The sequence below is a fragment of the Erpetoichthys calabaricus genome, chromosome 4, assembly GCF_900747795.2.
Source record: "Erpetoichthys calabaricus chromosome 4, fErpCal1.3, whole genome shotgun sequence".
In the NCBI taxonomy this organism is placed as follows: Eukaryota; Metazoa; Chordata; class Cladistia; order Polypteriformes; family Polypteridae; genus Erpetoichthys; species Erpetoichthys calabaricus.
In genome coordinates this window covers 160,921,694-160,938,213 of record NC_041397.2, presented here as the reverse complement: position 1 = coordinate 160,938,213, position 16,520 = coordinate 160,921,694, and the positions used below count along the sequence as shown (strand labels likewise).

The 16,520-nt window shown below is 36.9% G+C and overlaps 1 protein-coding gene across 1 annotated transcript in view; it reads left to right on the top strand.

The window, feature by feature from the left end:
• Positions 1–16,520, top strand: part of usp16 (ubiquitin specific peptidase 16) — a 182,743-nt gene that overhangs the window by 98,732 nt on the left and 67,491 nt on the right. Inside the window, exons 6-9 of the mRNA XM_028790464.2 lie at positions 4,908–5,110; positions 7,785–7,877; positions 8,077–8,207; positions 13,226–13,313. Of these exons, the coding sequence (XP_028646297.2) occupies positions 4,908–5,110; positions 7,785–7,877; positions 8,077–8,207; positions 13,226–13,313 (515 nt within the window). The remainder of the gene's footprint in view (positions 1–4,907; positions 5,111–7,784; positions 7,878–8,076; positions 8,208–13,225; positions 13,314–16,520) is intronic.

The window sequence follows — 16,520 nt, the reverse complement described above, 5'->3', positions numbered from 1 at the left end:
TTATATGCAAACATACATTGAACACTTAACAATCAAAGAAAGCGGCAGCTTCTGACACAGATGCAATATCCCTGTATCATTCTTGCTGATTCTCCTCATGATAATGTAAGATTGCACAATACAACTGGGCAGTCATGTCAATATCATGTAAAAGAACTGATCTGTGCATTGATGGTATGAACAATTTGTATTTTACATATTCAGTCCCTAGTTATCTTGGCAGTGCCATTTATTCACATAATAAGTAATTGAATGGATAGTAATAATTTGAAATATAAAGTAATAAATAACCCCTAATAATAAAAAAGCAAGAGTAGTAACAAGTGTAACAAATGTGCTGCATATAAATATGCTAAAGGAGCAAATCTGAGGGCGGGGGCAGCACAAAGATCAGAGGCCAGACAGCCAGGGCCTACATTACACATCTGTGCACTACTTTGGTGTTAAAGGTTTTCTGACTCAGAATTGATACTTTTTGTAACTGACAATTTTAATGTAATGGAAAACACATTTTTCAACTTTTTTTTTTATTACTACTATATCTTTTCTTTTTATCTCTCCCTGATAAAAAGGCAATGGTGATGAATGGTATAATACATTAAATGTGATATATTATTTATTCTTGTAATTTTTCAATAAACAATATAGCTTTTAATGTTTTTACCACTTTGCAACAACATACATTGTATTAATTTAAATAACAGTATAACTAAGAATGCAGCAATGTTAAATGTGCTAAAAAAATCCCTGTAACTGATAAAAAATAAAAGGTGTTAATAAATGATACAATTTAAACATTTATTTTCAATGGACAGTTTAGGTTACCATTTTTTAATGAACATGTAAGATTACATTTAAAGAGAATTATTCAGCATTAGATAAGCTACAAAAATAAAAACCTGAGAACCTTTTTCTGAGTTTTTTTTTTTTTTATTCCTCATTGAATGGGGGCTTCATTCACTTTCAGCCCACAAAACTCCACTAAGCTTAGTTCAGCATTTAGTTGCATCAGTTACTAACCACGACTTGTACTGATCCTCTTTAGTGGAACTGAAACTGCCTCAATTTAAGCATGGCTTACTTGCTAAGCATGCTTTGTGAAATTACCCCCCAGGAGACCACACTAGCTGCAAGTTTATTTTCCAAAACAGTTTCCTAATTAGAAGAGAGAGTCCTTGCTGATAATGAAACTTGGTATTTAACTATACTGCTTGTTAGTGCTTTCTTTCATCCAAGAGAAAAATTTTAATTACGCTGTAGAGCAGGGATCCTCACTCACGGTGCTGAAGGGCTGCAGTGGCTACATGTTTTCAAATCAGCCAATTTATTAAAGAGAAGATTAATTAAAGAGTTTTCTTAAGCAATCATGGTAAATAACAAATAAACCACCAGCTCTCAAGCTAATTTAGTTCCAATTACAGTGTTAATCTTGTTATCTCGTGTTAATAAAATGTTTTCATGCAGATAGGAAAGAAAAGGGGAGGATCATGAAGTGCAAATCTGTTCCAGTCCACAAACAATGCGGGTAATGTTCTCAGAAAAAAAAACTTCACAATATGGTAAAATATGTATTGAATGAATGAAAGCACTGATGAGCAACATACTTAAATACCAAGTATCATTATCAGCAAGGACTTTCTTTTAATTAGGTAACTGGTTGGAATGAAAACCTCCAGGTTATGGTACCCTCCAGGACCATAAGTAAATATTCTTGGATTAAATTGTAAAATCTTTTCATTAATTTTAAATAGGAAAAGAGAAATTAGACTTTATTGCTGAAAATAATTCCGAATGACCATTTAATTTATACACCTTAATTTTAATTTTCTTCTAGAATTTGACAAGAACCATTTTTTTCTTGAAACCATGAATAGTTCCTTCATCTGCAACTTTTACTATTTTACTTTTTTACCATTTTAATCATACATGCAGTTCAAGTTTGTATCATGCCTTACACTGTGATAAACAGCTATAATGGGGTCATTGCTGTATGGGGGAGCTAAATTGTATGTGGTAATAGGTACAAAAAAAGTTGATGAAAAATTATGAGGTGTTGGCTTATCTTAATTTTTATGTATGGTGGGACAAAATAAGAGTTATTAGATCTGAAGATCCATCAATAGGTATGACAGTTGAACTGCTGAAAGTGTATGTCTATAAACTAAGAAAACGAAATTTAATTGGCTAAAAGATGCCCATTGCATATGATTCAACTTTATGTGCTTAGATAGTAGAATAAATTTGTGTGAATTTGGGTGAATTACCATTTCAGACCAAATGTCTATTCCTTGAGTGCTGGCTTTATCATGAATATGATTAGCTAAAGATTGCTTTTAATAGAGAAATGCACATGGGTGTTTTTGTATTACACATTGGAGCACAGTTTCTTAAACTATGGGTTGTCTAGGATTGTGACTCACCGCTGTATTTAACATGGATGAGTTACATACAGCTTGTGAAATCTTTCACAGTGGATTGGCATTGTTGTTGGCGATTCTGCAAGGGCATTTAACCCCACCTTGGTACCCCATGGCTATGTATATAGACAGTGGTTCTCCAAGGGGGCCCTGCTGTGATTGTCGGTGGTTATTCTACATAGGGGAATGCTATGTACATTGGCATCTGACCGTTGTTATGGACAGGGTCTCAAAGACACTAGGAAGGGCAAAATTGGGTCATGAGAAAAAATGTTTTAAGAAGCCCTGCACTGGATTATTGTCCTAAACCTAATATGAAGATTCTTTCTGGGCGATCAGTCCCTCACCATAATTCTCCAATTTTACAGTGTAGATTTAATATAGAAAGAGACCTAATCAGACATTACCTGGTGCAAAAATTTTATTTTAAGAATAATTAAATAGAGAGAGCAAGCAAATGTAATATGTCAACCAAAGAGACAAAACTCAATTACACACTCTTTACCTGCTTGGATTAGTAAAATTCACTATGGCGGCATACTGAGTTTGTCAGCTCTGACCTAGAAAGATTGTATGGCTCCTTTTTGGAAATCTCATGGTATTCCTTTTCCCTTGGGTATCCTTATCAGGTGATCAGGGCACTTTGATCTGGGGAAGCTGTTATTCTACTTCCCAGTTCTCCAGTATTGTCAAGCCGAGACTGAAACTGAGATCAAATTATATACTGCTCAAAACATTAAGGGAATACTTGATCATCACAGTATAACACCAAGTCAGTTAAGCTTCATGGATATCAATCTGTCCAAAAAGGAAGTATAAGCAATTGTAAATCAACCTCACCTGGTTTGATGCAAGTAAAAGTGACAACAGGTACAATAGAATTATACCATGATCTGTCCCAATCTGGTCATTTGTGCAGTTGCCACTGCATATTGCCAGCTGCAAATCTACGATGTCTAAATTGCAAAATCATGGAACACAGGAACTTCTTCTAAGCACTCCAAGCAGAGTACTTCCTGGGGATGTCAGCTGAGCTCTGTCTTTCTTTCTCACTCAGCCCCCTCCTTTTTGTGCTTCACCACCACCACTACACTTGAACTGTGTACAGTGCCAAAGCTGGCAACTATGCCATGTGTCTTGTCATAGAATCATACCATGATATGTCCCAATCCGGGCATTTGCACGGTGGTAACTGTTGATTGCATGTTACCATGCAAACCTACAACATCTGGATTGCAAAGGCTCTCAAAAGTGGCTCCTTTTACACCAGGAACAACAGGAGAACTGTGCACATGCACACAGATATTGACTTAAAGCAGTGCAACCAGAGCACTTCCTTGTTTCTTCTTCTGACCATCTTTTGCTGACTAGAGCAAGTGTTTTGTTGTGGAATCACATAATAATACAAAATTGTGACTGGCCACCAGCAGTTGCCACAGTGCAAATGTCTGGATTGTGACAGGTTGTTGTGTTATTTGACAACAAAATAAGTATCTTATCACAAACACTTTTCAATATTTTCCAGAGGGTCCAAGGGCATGCATTTAGAGTTGATGGCTTCAGTGAACACATAATCTCTTTTAGGTATGTGATGCAATCTTTAGCAATAGTGGCTTCCAATATTTCATTCCTTTGAGTTCTGAATCATTTTCCAGAGCATGATGAATGTGGTAAAATGCTGCTTGTGTGTGGCTTTGAAGTGATGTGCAGAAGTATTATTCATAAGTAACAAAAACCTTATTTTCTTAGTATAAAGCAGTTATGGAACTATTCTGGAAACAATGTTGATGTCATCCAGGCTTTCTTATTCTGATGCCAAAAAACAGCACGGAGATGCTTCTTGAAACTGTTTTAAGTGCATATGGTTTTAAGGAGGATTGAATAAAACTAGTCTTTAGTTGTACCCAGCAGGAGCCCTCTAGAAAAGAAGCGTTATCCAATCTTCTAATGCCTGTTGCTATGTTTTTGAAGTGTACTGTGGGTTGACACCTTGTTCCAAAGTAATCTCAGGTGCATTTTTTCTGGATGACATTTTTCTTCCTATTGTTTTCTTAACTTTTTTAGACAACATACATACTGCTTTTTTGCTCACTGATACTAATTTCTCAATTACTCTATTACTCTTCAGAATGAAATGTCTTTTGAAGGATTTAATCCTTGGGATTATGAAAGTTAAATTTGCATAAGATGCAAAAACATATAGCCTAGGGTTGATTGGTTGTTTTTTACCAACCACTTTGTGTTGATGACTGCAATGATACCATCATCCTTCTTCCCATTTTGTGTTTCAAGAAACTGTATTTCTTATGAAAACCTTTTCTGTTGATTTATTGAAATCCTACAAAGGTATTACTAATTACCATAAACTAAAATATTCAACCTTAGTGATTTCATTCTTCGTTTTTCTCATGTAATTAAATGTTGTTTTAATAATGGTTAATTTGGTATTGTGTCATATATTTGGCATAAAGTAACTTTTATTTTTGACAGGTTTTAAAGAGAGTGAAAACCAAATACATAAGTTGGAGAATAAAAAGGTAGAAAAGGAAAATAAAAATGAGCAACACAAAGACAACCAGAAGAATGAGACCGCTGTAGAATGCAACATCACATCTTCACATGAAAGCAGAACTGTCGCTGTGAAAGGTTTTAGTAACCTTGGAAACACATGTTTCTTCAATGCAGTTCTACAGGTTAGATATTTTTAATGTTTTTATTATTTTTTGTAGCTCTTTGTGTTTTTAACAGTTTGGAATATGTTATATTAGGATTTTTTATGTCAGGAAATGTAAAGTACACTTTCAAAGAATGTCTCTATGTATATTGGTCACAGCATTAAGGTAGACTAAGATATAATGCCTTGAGTTTAATGAAATGCTGTATGATCATGATAGAGATCCTTAAAAGTAATGAACATTTTTGTAAGTACCAAATCATTTTGAATGCTGTAGTTGTTTTGTGTATCTTGAATATTACCTGTTTACATGTTTACTTTTAAGACTATGGTCAGTATTAGTTTTATCCATTTTCTGAATCCTTTTAATCTGGGGTTATGTGGGAACCACAGCTAATTCTGGCAACTCTGCACAGAAGGGTAGAATCAACCCTGGAATGTATGTCATGCCATCTTAGGGTGGTATATACACTCAAACACATACTGCCCTAATTTAAGGACAATAATTAACAAACTGCCACTAACAAAAGAAAAAATGTTTACAAAAAAGTAAATCAATAAATAAAAGTAAAATCCTTTCAAAAGATAGGAGGGGATGAAAAACCATATTATTAATAACTAGACTTAATATTTTTAATGTTAAAGTTCGCTCCTTTTATATGAACAATGTATGAGAGTCTAATAAATAATTTATTGCAATAAAAGAATCTTAATAATCTATTGACAAATGGTATTTACCTTATATGGAAAAGTACATGTTGGTCCTTAAATTAACTGTATTTGGATCTCATTTATTGGCTCAGAAAAACTGCCTAATATCAGTTATTTATTGCAGTAAATTCTGGCGAATCATTCTGAATAAAATAGAACTAGTAAAGACTGAAATAAATTCGTTGCTTTCCTTCCATGATTTTCTTCAATATAAGTCAATGATTTCAGCCGTTAAATATTGGTAATATTTTATAAAAATGTAGCATTATTTCTGTAGAAAAGAGGCTACTGGAATGCATTGATCAGCGAAGGCAGTTATTCTTTTTCTAACTGCCTTCTGATGATCATGCTAAATACAGTGGTTTTAGAAATTATTCAAATCCCCTACTCTTTTTGTAAACTTCATCACGTTGTAGATTTTATTTTAAGAGAATATGTTTGCTATTTTAGCCAATCAATCTTTACATTAATAGACCATAAAGGCAAAGTGAAAACCTGTTTTCCGAAATGTTTGCAAATATATTAAAAATCAAAACTGATATCTCTTAAAATGTACTGTATTTAAATAATTAGACCCTTTGCTTTGGCACACCAAATTGTGGTCAAATACATCCTGTTTGCTTTAATTATCCATTGAGATGTGTCTAGAACTTGATTAGAGTCCACCTGTGGCAGAATGAATTGATTGGGCATTGTTTTTGAAGACATGCATCTGTGTATAAGGTCTCACAATTCCCTCTGCATGTCAGGACAAAAAATGAGCCATGAAGTTCATGCAACTCTCTCTTGATCTCTGTGGTAAAATTGTGGTGAGACGTAGGTCAGGACAAGGGTGTAAAACCATTTCTAAAGCTTTGAGTGTTCCCAGGAGCATTTTGAAATGGAAGAAGCTTGTGAACATCAGAACTTTTCCTAGAGCTGGCTGTCTTGTCAAACTGAGTAACCATGCAAGAAAGGCCTTGGTCAGGGAAGTGACCCTGAAGGACCCAATAGTCACTCTAGAAGAGCTTCAGAAGTCCTCTGCTGAGATGAAACAACCCGTAGACAGATGCCACTCTTGAGTAAAAGACATTTGAGAGTTTAAATGACTCTTGAATGCATGAGGAAAAGATTCTGTGGTGTGATGAGTCAAAAATTGAAATCTCAGGGCAGAACTCCATGCATTATGTCTGGCGACCAGGTCCTGCTCATTGCCTGCCTGATGTGAGCCCTGTTGTGAATTATGGTGGTTGCAGCATCATACTGTAGTCACATGCTTGGACTTATCACTGGGAAACTGTATTCAGTAGCTGAGTGATAAATTATTTTTTCATTCTTTTACTTTCAATAAATTTTTTCCGTAGTAATAGAAATTAGTATGTCACTGACATTTTTTATCACTATGCAAGCTGTGACATTCCAACAATTTTTCTTTCTAGCTTTTCTGGTTAACCGATTATATAGTTTTGCTATTTTTGTGTGCTATTGTGAAAAGAAAACTGAGCAGCATTAAATAGATAGAGTGTAACTTCCTTAACTTTAGACACAACATGATGAAAGTGAACTTTCATTTAATTAATATTTTCAAAAACACTTTTACACCATATTTCTGTCTACAATTCAATTTAAGGAAACAGTTGTCTTTACTGAAACTCTTCAAAGGTTATACAAATTAGAATAACAACTGAGCAAACTTGGATGTTAAGATAATTACTCCCCTCTTTCAGCTAATTTGTGTACTGCTGTTATCTGTGTTGTGTGTATGTATAAAATCATGATGCCATTTGTAGTTTGCTTTTGACTTAGGGCTAGACGAGTAGCATGTTTTTACTAAATGGACCTTTTGATGTTCCTCTTTAAGAAGAGCACCACATAGGTATTAAAAAAACATGGTTGGACATGTATCCATGTATATTATACTTAAACTATATGATAAAATGTTATACTTAAACTATATGATAAAATGCCATTCATACGTGAATCACAATATGTTTTCACCATAGATTCTTTCACAAACACAGCTGCTTAGGCAGCTTATCCAGGAAATAAAGGATGAAGAAACAGTCAAAAATGTAGCCTTTGTGTCAACACAGCAGGTAATTTTATGTTATCACGACATGTTTATTATTCACTTTCCTTATTTGATAGAAAGCTTTATTCAAAACAGCTTAGAAAATTATGCACACATGTATTCATGATCATGCATAAAAATATTCTGTATGGTATGTTTATTATTTTTTTCTTGTTAAGGAATGTTTAACGTGAATGTCAAATATTGTATGTTAATTCTACCAGGATCCGATTCAGATTAAGCTGGACAGACCAGGGCCCTTGACATTGGCACTATGGAAGTTTTTAGCTGAAATCCAGGAAACAAAGAAAGCTATTGTAACTCCAAAAGAATTATTCTTTCAAGTGTGTAAAACGTAAGTGTCATATTGCTTATTTATGTGTCACTTTTTTTATTGCTATGCACAAGAAAATAAATTACAGAATGTAATGCATTTTAGGAAATGAAGGGCTAAAATACAATGCTTAATTAGTCTTAAACACAACTTCATTATTAAAAAATGTATAATAATCTTATATTACCTCTTGTTTAATTGTTACACTTTTTTCCTATTAAAATCATTTTGCAGGATCAGCATCTTTTAAAGTTAGTCAGTAGAACTAAGTTTTAAACATCCATCCATCCATTATCCAACCTGCTATATCCTTACTACAGGGTCACGGGGGTCTGCTGGAGCCAATCCAAGCCAACACAGGGTGCATGGCAGGAAACAAACCCTGGGCAGGGCGCGCGCATACACACATGCACACACACATACACACACGCACACACATACACACCAAGCACACACTAGGGACAATTTAGAATCACCAATGCACCTAACCTGCATGTCTTTGGACTGTGGGAGGAAACCGGAGTACCTGGAGGAAACCCACGCAGACATGGGGAGAACATGCAAAGTCCACGCAGGGAACACCTGGTAAGCGAACCTGGGTCTCCTAACTGCTACCCACTGCGGCACCGTGCCGCCCCAAGTTTTAAACAAGAAAATTTAATGTGCATGTGGCTTTGCTACAGATCTTAGTAACTTGAATATACCACTGGAAATCAAAAGAGTTAATTCATTCATTTATCAATTTTCTGAATGTACTTTTTTGTCACAGAATCAATTTTTAGGTCCCTTGCAACACACAAGTCCATCACAGGACACATTCATACATTTTTGTATAGGAACCTATGCATAAAAAATGCTAATTTTTTAATTATCTTAATAATCACATCTACACCTGCCTTTCAGTGTAAAGTGTATACTTTTTGCAGTAATATAATTACATAAGAAATACAATGAACAGAACATCATACACTGTATATACTGTATATTCTACTGCATATGAAACAGTCATGCAGCTGTTAGTAGAAGTATCTGTTGAGTAACCTTATGTGACTGTATTTCTGAATTTATATTCTGTAAACTTCATTGATGTTCTTCACTGTAAAACCACATACAGTCAGAAAAGAAGCAGTTTTCTAATGAATCATTCCAGGCATTGTGGTGCATAGGCAGGGCTAACTCTAAGTTTTTGGGGAGAGCAATTTGTCAAATTTAGTATAATAAACATAGCTGTTGGCATTGAGAGAGGGGTGGCTTCAGGTGATTTTTGTTATTGTACAACTCACGTGAAACTTCAAGGGGGACCACCAACCTTCCCCACTCTTTGATCTAACATTAATGTACAACTCGCATGGAAATTTGAACGGATCCTCCAAGTATGCAAGTCGCAGGAAACCTGAAAGGGGAACTGCAAATTTCAATCTGCATTAATATGCATAGCTATTACCAAACTATTTGGACCTTTGCCTAGAGTGGCAAAAAATCTGAAACTGGCACAATATGATCTTGTAGGTGCATAGTGTGTATTTTAAAAGAATATTTTAGTGGCTTGCACTCCAATGCAGCCCTATATTTCTGTCTATCTATCCATTTATCCATCCATCCATCAGGGTGATCAGATTTTGTTTTTCAAAGAAGAGGACTGGAGCAGGGATTTAATGGATGTTTATTAACTTTTCTAATCGGACATTAACCCGTGCTGATTAAAATATGTTTGCATGTTGAGAACTTGAAAATCAAAATGCAAAGTTGAAATTGAAAATTCAGTGAGCAGCAGGTGGTGCCAGTGCTTATTTGCATTTTACTTTTTAATTTTGCAGCTTCATTGCTGTTCAGATGGAAAATTAAATTGCAAATAGTGTTATTTCATTTAATTTAAATTTTTGAAACATTCTTGCATTTAGACTTGGAAAAAGTAAATGGCAAAAGAGAGATTGCATTTTCATTTTATAATTTTAATTTTCATTTCCTTTTTTGCAGAAATCACTTCCCATATACCATTGATATATTACAGATTGTTACAAGTACGACATTTGTGACAAATAGACTACCACAATGATTAACAAATTTTGATGATGAATTTCCACTTATCTATTCACTTTACACACCTGCTTAATCATATTTTACAGGGTGGCCCATGAAAAAGAGGCCCACCTCCTCCAAGGCGGCTATATTATGAGGTGAAGAGAAAAATCATCAAATTTAGTACTCGCATTTACAGAAAATGCTGAAAATCTCCTTGTGCATCAGACAGCATGGAAACAAGGCAGGCAACACGACTGCAGCCGCCTAACCGGCGGCAGACAAGACAGGAGTTGTCTTGGTGGAGGCGGGCCACTGTTGCTTATCCTGGCAGCATCAGACACAAGGCAGAAACCAATGCAGTCATAGATCCACGCTTGTATCTACAAATACAGTATAGCTTTTTTTATATATATATATAAAGATAAAGTAATAAACAACAGAGGTTAAAAAAAATCCCTTAGGATCACTGTTGGAGAAATACAGAAAAAGTAGCATCTTGGGGTCACCAAGCCAGCAAAACTACCTTCAAACTCCACCTCCATGCCAAAAAATTATTCAGTCATGCCTGGAAAAAAAAGCTTTTTGTGTCATTTAATCACAGAAATGGGCACCTGGAGTTTGATAAATGCTAATGGAACTTTATTGGAACCATTTTCTATGGTCAAGCAAAACAAAAATTGAGCATTTTGACAACAAACACTAATAGTGACTTAAGCATAAAAAAGGATAAGAAACCTGAAAATAACTTGATCCTCAGTGTCAAATATGGTAGAAGTTAGGTGATTGTGTAGGGCTGTTTTTTTGTGGGAACCTTGTTAGGGAGATTTTAAATTTAAATCTGACAGCCTCTGCCAAAAAACTAAAACTGAATTATCATTGGATCTTCTAGTAGGACAATGGTCCAATAAATACAGGGTGAGCCAAAATGAAGTACCACGTTTCTCAAGGTCATTGCACAAGGCAGAGGCAGTCGAGTGGGTTGGGGTGGGGGTCCTATGATAGGCGATCCCTTGTAGTTTTCAGTCGGCAACATGCCTTGGTCCGGTGCGCACCATGCTTTCGCTGTCGAAGCATTCTTCAGAAACAACAAATCCATCATCACTACGCAACACACCTTCTGAACGCACTTCAGCATTCCTCCTAACGGTGATGTCCCAAATCGGAAAACAATTCTTCAGTGGGTGGCTAAATTTAGATAGACAGGTACAACATTGAACATAAAATCTCCAGGCCCCCCTGTGGTAGAGATTTAACATCTTATTAAAGATGTTCATTGTATCTTTTATTTACTTCTCGGCAAAATGCCATGGAGGGAGCATTCATCAAAAGCAGTCTATTACAGCATGGTCAGAATATTCAGAATGGTCTGAGAAAACAAATAGAGGTTCATTTTATAAACTGCTAAATTTACATTTAGTGTCAATCAATGCATACATTTTACTCTGGTTGGTTCACTAGTTTATTCCCAAATGTCTTATATAAAATAAAAATCCATTATATTCTGGTTCTTCTTATACCTTTTGAGTTGAGCTACCACCCTTGAACTTTCTGTGTATGTAACAACTGTCCATTTTCATTTATAGGACATCTGCTGATTTCTTAGTCATCTAAGCCCTTATGCTATTTCTTTAAGATGAATTCTATGTTCCCTTAAAATTATTCTTCCACAGTCCTCACTCAGACTGTATGAACACCTCAAAACATCGAAGCTGTAAGGGCATCAATTTGCAGTCTCCTTGACATTCAGCACGCAAACATACTTATGCCTTAGGCATTTCCAACACGTCTTTGAGGAGAATTTTGCATGAGGACCTTAATTTCATTCCATGCAAAATGATGGTAGTGCAGGAACTCACTGAGAGAGACTTGGAGAACCATAGAGAGTTGTGCGCATGCATTCTGCAAACGTTTCATTGAGATGCCATCCTCATGTGCAGCAATGAGGCACATTTCCATTTGAATGGTTGTGTTAATAAGCTCATCTTTCGCTATTGGGCTTAAACCAACCTTCGTGAACTTCATAAGAGACTCCTGCATAGTTAGTGTGTTACAGTTTGGTGCACCGTTGCAGAATTTGGCATTGTAGGCCCTTACTTTTTTGATGAGGGGGGAGCAACGGTCACCATCACTTCAGAACGTTACATTGAAAGGCTGAGGAACTTTTTGCAGCCTCAACTGGAAGAAATGGATGTGTTGGTTGCCTGGTTTCAACAGTATGGAGCAACAGCTCATATGGTATGTAAGGTCCATGCAAGTTTTGCGGGAGATGTTTCAGGGGAAACTGATCGTCCTGCGTGGAGATGTTGGGGGGGGCCTTTTCGGTTGCCTGATCTCACTCCATGTGATTTCTTCTTGCGGGAATATCTCAAGTTAAAGGCATATACACACCAACCTCAAAACCGTGGAGCCCTCAAGGATGCTATTGAAGTCACCGCTATTCCCCTTAAAATGGCCGAACAAGTCATGTAAGCATTCAAAAATCGTCTCAAAAAGTGTATTGCTAATGATGGTAACCACCTTGAAGACATAATTTTTAAAACACAGTGAAAAAAATCTATTTTTTATACCCTTTCTTGTGTCATAATGAAATTTATTTTATCATGTAGCATTTTTGTCGATTAAGCGTTTGAATTGTGATACTTAGTTAAAGGTTGGATATCTCGTTATTTTAGTGTGAGATTAAAGTAATTTACCAAACTCTTTACCAGGGATGCCAATAATTGTGATGGGGACTATAAATAGTTAATTTTATTAATGATGTTTTATACTTGATTAAATTACTTTCTTGAAATAAAGCCTACAAAATTTGCCGTTTCTGGGTCAGCTAGCAGAAGAGAGTGACAAAGAAATGCAAAAGATGTTAGGTTTTTGCACAGTTATGGAGATATAAGGTGAGCAAAATGTTTGTTTAGTTGAATAAAAATAAATATAGAAGTTCACTTTTGAGACTTAATTAAGTCAATATTAATTTATTGTTACAGTTGTGGTTTTTATTTCCCTTTATTTGATATTCATAGAGCTGCAAGGTTTAAAGGATTTCAGCAGCAGGACAGCCAGGAGCTACTTCGCTATTTATTGGATGGAATGAGATCTGAAGAGTATAAAGTAGGTATGGGACTGTGACACTGTGTTTTTTTTTTTCCAAACGAAAAACCTGAAATATTGTCAGCAACTATGAAAAAAGGCTATGCAGCTTGGTGAAATATCAGTATTTTATTACAATTATGCTTGGGAAAATGTAAGCATTTTACTACAGTTACATTATTTACCCCATATCTTCAGGGTGAACAATTATATGTTTTGTTGGTGAGCGATGAACTGCAAGTCCCAGACAAAGAAAAATTGGGGCACCAAATTGTTCGTCCCCGTTTACTTCTTTCAAGTTTAATGAACATACAGGCACCCACAAATGCAAAAGCAATAAAATAATAGCAACAAACGTAGCCCCAGTCAGGTGTAGATCAGGTTTAGGTCAGGTCACAGGATCTCTCACTATCCTGCTCTGATCACAGAGTGATGCCTCCTTCTGCCAACCTTGCTTTTTATAGTGGAAAAACCAGAAGGGGTGGAGTTATCATGATGTTTCTAGAGGAAAAGGAGAGGACATAGATTAGCGAAAGAGCCCCCTCATCCCAGGGTGGCACCACATACCTTTAGACTAGCCCTAAGGATGATCTACAGATGCACATGCATGACAGTTTTTATAATTATTTTATAAATGCAAAGCAGTTACTATTGTTATATAGAATAAAGATGTTTTTAATGGCCTAGGAGAAGTCAGTACTGAATCATAACCTACATAATGATACTCCATTATCTTTTTATCACACAAATTTTCACAGATTTTTTGTGTCCGCAGTGATAATTACTGTGGTCTCTACAACAAATCTACAGTTTTAATTTATGCACAGAGGCACCGACACGCATGCGCAGTGCGTCGCAGTGCCCCAGAGTCAAACGCAGCAGCTTTCCAGAAGTCAGTAGGTGGCGCCCAAACACCACAACCCACAGTCAAATGCAGCGGCCTCCCAGAGTCAGTAATATGTATGTGCCAGCAGTCTGTGTGGCATGTTTGGGATACAAACAATAAACGGAGGCACCTACCACGCGCTGCACAAACACCACAAGCGAAGAAGTCACGGCTCCAAAACGAAACACCTCAGGATGCAAAGGAGTCACGGCTCCAACAACACAGAGCTCAAAGGCGCCTACAACTCGGTTCTGAAACACTACATGCAAGAGAGGCACAGATCCAACACGAATAATCCACTGTGCCACCACTCAGTGTGTATATGTTGGAGTATGCTTCCTAACAGTAAACGACTTCTACCTAACGACACAGCCACAGAACAACAAAGATGAGACACAACACCACCTGTAAACTAGACTTAATGAACGAAGGCGCCCACACAAAGAAACCGCTTTAGTTCAAATAGGGTTATTCAATTAAATGGAAACTTTACCATGCCTACAAACTGTGAACTAAACCTGAGGTGCAGCGTGCACGCCAGGTTGTACAGCCGCCCGGACAATGAACGACCGCGCCCACAACGTGCTTTTGACACAGCACAGGCAAAGGATGCACGTATCCAAATGGAGGGAGCTCAACGATTAGTAATACAAACACGAGCCTGTATGGCTACGACCTGTACACGAGCCCGTATGGATACATGTTATTGAATTAAATGGAAACGTTACCATGCCTACGACCTGTGAACTTAACCTGAGGTAAAGCGTGCACGCCAGGTTGTACAGCCGCCCGGACACGACCGCCCACACCACCGCATATACCCTCCATGATATTTCATCACGCAGAAACTGATTGCCATTCTTGGATTTCCAATTCGCTGGCGAATCGTGGGCTTACTTGTATGTCATGGTATACACCATTTAAGACTTTTGTAGTAGTAATAGCAGTAGATAAGGACCAGACATTTTTTATATAACTTTCTAGACAATACATTCCAATACTTATGAAGTCTGAGATGTTTAGTTGTAACATGGCATTAGATTTGCCTGTCCAATTTTGATGCCAATAGTAAGCAGGTTGTATGCCCACTTTCATTTTTGTGTTGCCACCTTCATTTAAACATAGAGGTGTTATCTCTTCTGCATACCCAGCAGATGTATTAAATATAAATTTAAAATAGCATAAGTATCTAGTTTGAATAACACAGCTTGACAGGCCTGAAATTGCTAACCAAAACGTACAGTAAGTGAAAGAAAGAAAAACATACCATAGCATTAAATGGTAATACTTTTAGTTAAGTCTCTAGAATAGACAGGTGTTAAACAGAAGACTACTTTTGGAACACATTTTCTACTAGGATTTTCTTTCCAATGTCTAGACAGACCACCATACCAAAACTCATCTTTAAAATGGAAGATTGGTCAAACAAAAAATAAGCAAAAATATTAGATTTTTTGATTCAATATACTTTATTAATCCATCTATTATCCAACCCGCTATATCCTAACTACAGGGTCACGGGGGTCTGCTGGGGCCAATCCCAGACAACACAGGGCGCAAGGCAGGAAACAAACCCCGGGCAGGGCGCCAGCCCACCACAGGACACACACACATACACCCACACACCAAGCACACACTAGGGACAATTTAGAATCACCAATGCACCTAACCAGCATGTCTTTGGACTGTGGGAGGAAACCGGAGCACCCAGAGGAAACCCACGCAGACACATGGAGAACATGCAAACCCCACGCAGGGAGGACCTGGGAAGCGAAGCCAGGTCTCCTAACTGCGAGGCAGCAGCGCTACCCACTGCGCAACCGTGCCGCCCACTTTATTAATCCCTGAGGGGAAACTCTCTTTTTGCATGACTTCTGGAGGTCAGATCACAGGGTCAGCCAATGTACAGCACCCTGGAGAAATTTTCAGGTTAATGGCCTTGCTCAAGGGCCCAGTGGAGTAGGATTCTTTCTGGCAGTAATGGGATTTGAACAGGCAACCTTCCAAATGCAGCATGTTTCAAAACGAAAGGAAAAGAAGAAAGAAAGATAATGAAGGAGAAAAAAAATATTCCAGGCTGATTTGAAGTCTGAATAAACTAATATCTTGAAGGTCCTCAGTAAAAATGTTGAATGCACTATATACATGCTGTACTGTTACATATACTTCAAAGTTTAAATCCTCCTAGGCTGTTGGGTCTATCATTGGGTAACCTTACATAAATCAATCCATTTGCTGACCTTGCAAAGGCTGTAAAAGGAAACATGGTGCTTATACACACATTTTGGGTTCACTTTTGCTGCTTAGATTTTTGGTTCATAACTACAGTGCCTTTCTAAGTC